Genomic DNA, 8,122 nt, shown 5'->3' with positions numbered 1-8,122 from the left:
CAGTAATATCTTAAACTCGTTTTAATGTTATTTTGCTATATACTGTATTTTGGAAAGTGATTTGTCTGTCTCTATGCACTGGAACACCTCTTAATACAACAGAGCCAAACTGGCATGATGGTTCATGAGAACGAGGAGCAGGTTTTGCTCAATGTTTGGATAGCATTGGATGCCATTGAATAAAGCTAGCAGACCAAACCGGTCAAAGCAACACTGATTGGGAACTTCTTAAGATGTTGTCATCAAATTTGGCATAGTGGCTCCTGAGATCAAGAAGCAAGTTTTCATCTATGTTTAGCTACAGCTGGATGACACTTTGAATGGCACACCAAATCTATCCAAATGGCACTGATTTTGACTTATTTGAATTGCATAACATTTGCATATCATATTCTCCTCCTCACTGTCAGGAACCATCATGACAGATTTGGTAGCAATATCTTAAGAGGTGTCCAAATGTATCAATAACAAGCAGAAAGACAGTCAAACATTTTCCAAAATATATACGGTAGATATCTATAATCCATCTAAGAGATGGCACTCCCCTTCGCAGAACTGGTAAAATCCTGTGCACATCTGTCGCCACAAGAAATGCCTTTAAACCTTTGCTCTGTTGTCTCCTTCATATTTAAGAGAAGAAAAATGTGGATTTTCCTGAGGGAGGCAGCTCACAAGGTAACCAGACAGAGAGCTTTTTGCTCCTTTTCTTTTCCCCTCCTGCTTTTCATTCTTTCTCCGTTATGTAAGCACTTGCCAAAAGTAAAATACAGTTTCCGAGACCAGAACATCTGCAGTTCATTCGGTTTAAATGTAATAATTACTGCTTTCGTCTCCCACAAGGCCAGCAAAATGCAACTAAACACAATAACCAAATATGAAGGGGGGAAAATGGATTCTGCAAAAGGCTTGCTGTTCCTTTGTGGAAGACATGCCCTTCAGCATGGAGGCCCTTCTTCCTGTTCCCAGATGCAAGAGCTGTGCTTGCACGAGTGCCATTCTCAGAGACACCCTTTTTCTTAAACAGCTTGCAAGTACAAGTAGGAATGGTTCCAGATGCTGTAGGCCCTTCATATGCAGCCACGGGAAACAGATGGGCCTGCACTTATCCACTCTTAGATATACAGTGGTACCTCAGGTTAAGTACTTAATTGAGGCATCCCCAAACTTTGGCCCTCCAGATGTTTTGGACTACAATTCCCATCTTCCCCGGCCACTGGTCCTGTTAGCTAGGGATCATGGGAGTTGTAGGCCAAAACATCTGGAGGACCGCAGTTTGGGGATGCCTGACTTAATTGGTTCCGGAAGTCTGTACTTAACCTGAAGCATACTTAACCTGAAGTGAACTTTCCCATTGAAAGTAATGGAAAGTGGAATAATCCGTTCCAGACGATGAAAAACACCCCTTAAAACAGCAATTTAACACGAATTTTACTGTCTAACGAGACCATTGATCCATAAAATGAAGGCAATAATCAATGTACTGTACTATAAAATAAATAAGACAGTATTGTAGATGGAAAAAATTAACATTTACCTCGGGTTAAGTACTTAATTAGTTCTGGGGTGCCATTCGCACCCCGAAAAGTACTTAATCTGAGCGACGATAGCGCGCGTGCGCAAAGCGCTGATAGAGCATTTCTGTGCATGTGTGAAGATTGCTTCTGCGCATGCGCGAAGCGTGCAGATCGCTTCTGCGCATGCACGCGCAGCAGAACCCGGAAGTAAACACTTCCTGTTCCATGGAGTACTTAACCTGAAAGTACTCAACCTGAAGCGTACTTAACCCGAGGTATGACTGTACATGCCACAAACATAATGACACATCCATGTACTCTTTCCCACTCAACATATAATAGACAAACAACATGTAACAACACAGCAGAGACACAATACTCAGTTTTGTAAGTGCAGAGGACAAGAGACAGGCACCCTCTGCACACCCCTTCACCCTGCAACACTGCGCTCTGTTCCAAGCTCTGTGTGGCCACATGTTAGCCTATTCACATTCCAACAGCATAGCGGCAGAATCAGAAGTGGAAGGTATCTTCATCATAGTCACAGCCACACACCTTGTAAGATTATTCAATAATCTTGCAGCTATACAATAATAATAATTAGGAATGCATTATAACAATCAATGCAGATCTTCATGTGTTGCCTTTCAAGTAACAACTTGAGGAACATTCTCTTGAAACAGAAGCACCCCTTGCATTTTCAGTGTTCTTGAATGCTTAGCTTTGGCACATGTAGAACAACTCCTCCTTGGCGTTTTCCTCATGTGCCATCTGCAGTGTGACCCTTGCAGCCGATCCTCTGTGACTGATGGACTGACTGGCTCCAATCAGCACAAAGGGTGAGAAGACTTCTTTGCAGCAGCTAAAAAGCTGATTGGATGGCTCTAGGATACTGGCGATAATGACTCCGACCCACTACACAGCACCTGTATCTGGGACCAGGAAGCAGGGCGTATGTGTTGAAGGGTGTGGCTTCCATGAAGCCATTTGCAAAAGCAACTGGGGGGTCCAAGTGCCTGCATTGCTCACATGCCAATGGTGCGTATGGATGGGCTGATGTGGTCAGAGACATGCCTAGGCTCCCTGTGCCCTTGGCATGGTGATGTTGGCTGCCCAGAGCAGTGGAGGAGCAGCCTGGGGAGTGAGTGCATGGCAGGCAGGTGGATTCCTAGCCACTGCAAGCCAGAGCAGAGAGGTGTAATTTTTGCCCCCAGCCCAGGCTAGCACCCTTGGTGAAAGCCAACCAGCCCAGCCCCTAGGCAAACCCCTGGATATTGGTACATATGGCTGTCCACTGTTTTATCGCAGACTTGAGCTGGGTGCAGTGCTTCAAAACACCTGAAAGCACTGACTAGGTAAAGGAGATGGTTAAGAAGCAGGTGGCCTCCAAAGATTGTAGCGGGTGCTGGGAAGTCCCACCTTTTCTCACCAAGTGTTGTTCCTCCTCACCCATTTCGGAGCTGAGCCTTGATGCTGAAAACAAGGCCTGAGTGGCCTAAGCCGACCACGTGCTGTTGACATCTTTTCACAGTGTCGTCCATGAGCTTTGCCCAAGTCCCTGTCCAGAGTATAAAATTCTCCACAGGGGAGATGATACAAGAAGCTGAAGGAAAGGGGGTAATGGGTGGTGGGGGCAAGAGAACCCCTGGTTGTTCTTCCTATGCCCCAACTGCCTCCCTCTGCTGGAGGAAAGAGCTGTGTATGCCACTTGGCCTACCTTGCACCCCCCTAGACAAGGCACCTACCCTCATAGAATTGTAGGGTTGCAAGACACCTCGAGAGTCATCAAGCCCAAGCCCCTGCAATGCAGGAGGAATCTCAAGTACTGTAGAGGAGATCATATATGACAGACTAGGCTGCAACAGAAAATGACATGGAGGACTGTCACCAGTGCTGAAGCAAGTTTCAACGGCCAACCCACATGGCTTCCTTATTCCTGCAGAAGAAGTCATGGAGCTGAACTGGGGCCAGTGGCAGCGCCCCAGACTGTGGGAGGGGGGGTCATACACATTCAATGCGTGCATTGAATGTCAGGGAAATGTCAGGGCTCTTTCTCGCCCCCCTGATTGTGTGTGAGACTTCAGGGTTGTCACCCTGTGTGACACAAGAGTAAGCCAAAACGCTGATGACGACCCTAAGCCCATTTCCCCGAAAGTAACCTCCGCTTACTGGCCTTCCAGCTAGGGTTCTGGGCAGCTCAATCAGACGAAGGTTAACGTTTAAAAGAATGTTTTAGAAGTTTTTTTAAAATAAATAAATAAATAAATCTCTAAAACAACCATTAAAAACGACTGCTGCGAGAAATCGCCTTCCCTTCCATTGCAAGGAGCTGAAAACACGCGCAAACGCGCAGACGCCCCCTCGCAGGCGGCCCCAAACTGCAAACTCTTCCCCGGCCGGGGAAGTCTCGTCCGGATCCCCGGGTTGCGGCGCCCTGCTGCCCAGGCCAGTGGCCATCGCGGCGTCCGCTGCCTCGGGAGAACGTGGCCCCGAAGTCCGCGGCGCTTCGTGCCGAGGAGGCCCGCCTGGGAGCCGGCTGAAAGGCTCTGCCGCAGCTCAGGGGCGGCTTCCCCCCGGGGGGGGGGCTCGGATCGGGCCCCAGCAGGAGGAGGAGGAGGAGGCGCCGACTGCGGCTGCGGGCGGGCTGGAGCAGCGGCCGCCCCGCCGGTCCCCCTGCCCCACCTCCAGCGGCAGCCGGGGCGGCGCGCGTTGGCTGGCGGGGGGGGGCGGGCCGGTCACATGGCGGCTCAGCTGGGCCGAGGCGCGCCGGAGGAGGCGGAGGCTGCTGCTGCTGCGGAGAGGGCCGGTCGGGACTGCTGGCAGGCGCCTGCTGACGAGGCGGACGCTGCCCCGAGAGCGCGCAGGAGGCGCACGGCGTACCCCGAGAGCGCAGCCGCCGCCGCCGCCGCCGCCGCCAAATGCTGTGCTTGGTGATCGCCGCGATGAAAGGTGAGCCGCGCGGCGGCGCCTGATCCGCTCGGGCTGCGGCGCTGCTTTCTCCGGCTCCGCGGGACCCGCGAGGGAAGCGGCGCTCTCGGAAGCCCAGGCGCTTTCCGAGCGCGATCAGGCACTCGCAGCTGCCGGGGGTCGGTGTCTGCGCGGGTGGGGGAGCAACTGCTTTTTCTGCCTGTCATTTATGGGTGGCTGGGTGGGGGTACATGAGGGGTGCGATCCGGGGTGCCAGGACGGGGCGTGGGAGAGGCAACTCCGGGTCCGCGAGGACGAAAGGGCTCTTTTGCATTACGTAAAGTAACCGCTCGGAATCTACCTCCCGGAGTTGATCCCATCGTCACATGACACCCCTTGGCTCGGGGTGCAAGCCTGTTGGCGGAAACGTCTGAAGGAAGGGGCCTCTGGGCCCGCTTGAGCTGACCTCTGGGCAGGTGCCCTATCCTCGGAGAGGGCCGGTCTGCCCTTGGCAGTGAGTCTGCTTAATTTTTTGTGTTTTTGTGTGCCACTAACCCAGTTGTGCTCTGAAGTCTGCAGAGTGCTGGACTTTACATGCCACATGGACCCCCCCCAAACTTTCCAGACATAGACTCTGCAGGACACTTGAGGTAGAAGGACCTGTAACTTATTTATCCTTCAAAGTTTGAAGTCTTTAAAACGTGGTTGTTATTTTAGATGTGATCATTGCCTATTGTTAAATATTGAGGGGAATGCATAGCTTCAAAAACATTCTCCTTGCCCAGAACAGACAGAATATTGAATTGAGGGGAAACTTCGAAGCACATATTATTTCCGTGGGGTGGTGATGGAGAGATACACCAGAGGCATGTGCCCAACTGCAGAGTTACAAGTTCTCCTCTCAGCCTTACATGTTTTGTGGTTACCTTCCATTTCCCTCATATTTTACTTCCTAACAATGAGGCTGGGTTTGGATTTGAAAATGACTGATAGGACCCAGAACTGGCCAGATGATCTATTTTGCCGTGCAGCAATCCTGTGCATGTTTACTTGGATATGAATTCCATTGTTTTCAGTGGGGCTTATTCCCAGGAAACAGGGCATAGGACTACAGCCTCAGTGGACCAGCGGATGTGGCAGAAAGTGGGTAAACTTTGGGGTTGCAAGGAAATCTTTGTCGCTTGAAAATGATAGCAAGAAACTGAACTGGGTCTGAATGAAAGTGTTTGAGGATAACTACCTTAAGCTGGGAAAGGAGATGTTAGGCTAAGGAAAATTGTGACCGACAGCTGTGAGCAAAACCCTTTGCATGCCGGTCCAAAAGACCATTAATCCAAAATACTGTCTTCTGCGCTGTTTGGTAATAGTCAGGCATAATCCGCACTAACACCATGTTCTCCACAGTGTCCCTTCCCCAGCTATAAAGCTTATCAGTTGTTGTCAATTGCTGTGTTGATTTTGTTTCCAGTGCGAGAAGAGTCTTTACACTTATTATATTTTATTGTTCTGAATTCAGCTCAGCCAAGACATCTGTCAAAGGTCAGCCTTTGTGGCTCTGCAGGATCTCCTGTTATTCAAAGGCAAGAAGGCAATTTATGCTCTCCCCACAAACTTAAATGGGAAGAGATTATTTTCAACTCCTCTGTAGCACAGGTTCAGTGTAACATTTACTAAAGTTGCACAGGGGACAGGCTGTGTTCCTCATGTCTGGTCTCGAAAATATGATTTATCCCATTTGGCAGGACTTCTACAAAGTCTCTGGGATTCTGCTATGAAAAGCCAGCACAGGCAAAAATAGTCAGCTTTCCGAATCATATCCATTTTTAAAAGAGGAGCTAAAAGGAAGAACTGGATTGACCTTCCTTGATTGGATCATGGAAAATCAGAGGTTTTTAAAATCCCAGTCAGTGTCTGTCCTCAGTTGCCTTGGTTTCAAGAAAACCAGTGGAAGGCTTGCATTTTTGTCTGTGTGAGAAAGAAATGCAAAACTTTTTGTGGAATGTTTTCAATTAGCTCTTCTGCAGTATAACAAAGTGATTTTGCAATTTCACATAGTTAAAAAATAACTAAACTGAAATAATGTGACCATCTTGATAGTGAATTCTATAGAAACACACACATATACCTTATTATCAAGTCATACAATTTTCATGATATTGTGTCTCTGAAAAAAGTACACAGTCTGGATTTCTCTTTCTGACTAGGGCACTTAATGATGGCTCTGTGGTGTGTTTTTTCATGATGATTCTTCTGAAAACAGATTGGCATATTTGTTGCTTTTTTATGGAGCAAAGCACTAAATGAACACTGTTAACATTCCAGTAAAGTCTAGTTTGGCCTATACATTTTTTTGTCATTGGGTGTAATAGAAGTTTGATCAGCCGAAAGAGAGGCACTGCAGTCATTATTAGAACCTTGGATCTGGTTTCCAGGAAAGGGTGGAATCAAGATGCAAACCAGTATAAATATGGCACAGAGTACGGTAGTTATTTTAACTCTTATTTTGTTGCATAAGTTTAAGAAGTGTATCTCAATGTGTATCCTGCTTGTAATGACAATAAAGATATCTTATCTTAAGAAAAATGCCACAAGAAATTACAAAAAAATGATAGTCTCTTTTTAGCAGTGCAGCCCAAACTTTTGCATGTCTACTCAGGTGTAAAACCTATTGAGTTCAGTAGGCAAGTCCATCTGGTAGCAAGCCCCCCTAAACACAACATGCCTAGGATTTGTCATTAGACAAGCTCTTATGCAACTCTCATTTATAAATTAAGGTCAATAATGTTTTTTAAAGATCTCCTGGTATTGTTATTTAGTCACTTAACATACATTGAATTAAAGCTTCTTGTGCTAACCTATTTTATTTACCGGTATTTATTCATAACTGTTTGGAAACACTTCCTAAAATACGTCCCAATCCCAAGCAGGCTGACTTGGAATCAGACCTTACTGAATTAGTAGGGAACGACTTCCTCGGAAGCTGCATTTAGGGCTGCAGCCTTAGTACAGCCAGGGTGGCTCAGTAATGGAATCTTGCAGAAACCTCTGAGCTTTGAGCTATTTAAGTAACACGGAGTGCACAGCTGATCCCACCGTGCACCCCTGCCTGCCACAGTGAGGTTGCAGATTTGGGGTGCTATTAAGGGAGACAGAAAGAGAGTCACATAAGTCTGAGCAATGATCCATGATCCGCTGGGAAGTACTGTAACTTTGTTCAAGTCCATTGAAATGAATGGGAAATGCACTAGGGTGGTGATTTTCAACCAGTGTGCCGGGGCACTCTTGAATGCCTTGAATGCTGGTCCGGGGTGCCGCGGGAAACACTGGCCTCTGTTGCACTTTCCTTCCCTCCCACCCTCCCTCTGATGCCCTCTTGTATCCCTGCCTCCCAAAGGCTTCCGCAGCTGTTTGTTGCAGCAGCCCTGGCTACAAGCTCCCCAGGCGAATGGTGGCTCTGGTGCTGGCCAGGGGGTGCTGTTTGCCAGGAGGTGAGGCATCTCAGAGACCAGGGGTGGCTGTGGCGGCTACCTGGAGGACTCTCGAGAGGAGAGAGGAGGCTGAGGGACTATTCCACAAGGGAAGGTGTTTGAAAAAGGGTGAGAGGCTGCCATCTCTGTAGGCAACGGGTGACATAACTGGGCTCCTGAGACTCACAGGGGTGCCGCAGAAAGAATGTAGGGAGCCGTGGACTCAAAAAGGTT

At 48.2% G+C, this 8,122-nt stretch overlaps 1 protein-coding gene across 3 annotated transcripts in view; it reads left to right on the top strand.

Moving 5' to 3' along the window:
- Nucleotides 1-4,252: 4,252 nt before the first annotated feature.
- The window catches only part of RORA (RAR related orphan receptor A), a 92,625-nt gene continuing 88,755 nt past the window's right edge, over nt 4,253-8,122 (top strand). For 2 of the 3 annotated variants that reach the window (XM_060282632.1, XM_035132134.2), the window contains exon 1: nt 4,256-4,463. In XM_060282632.1, the coding sequence (XP_060138615.1) occupies nt 4,433-4,463 (31 nt within the window). In that variant the 5' untranslated portion in view covers nt 4,256-4,432. Of the gene's footprint in view, nt 4,464-8,122 lie in introns of all 3 variants that reach the window. The other variant, XM_060282633.1, reaches the window with a different exon arrangement.

This window comes from Zootoca vivipara, chromosome 14, assembly GCF_963506605.1.
Source record: "Zootoca vivipara chromosome 14, rZooViv1.1, whole genome shotgun sequence".
Lineage (NCBI taxonomy): Eukaryota > Metazoa > Chordata > Lepidosauria > Squamata > Lacertidae > Zootoca > Zootoca vivipara.
This window is presented reverse-complemented; position numbering and strand designations above follow the sequence as displayed.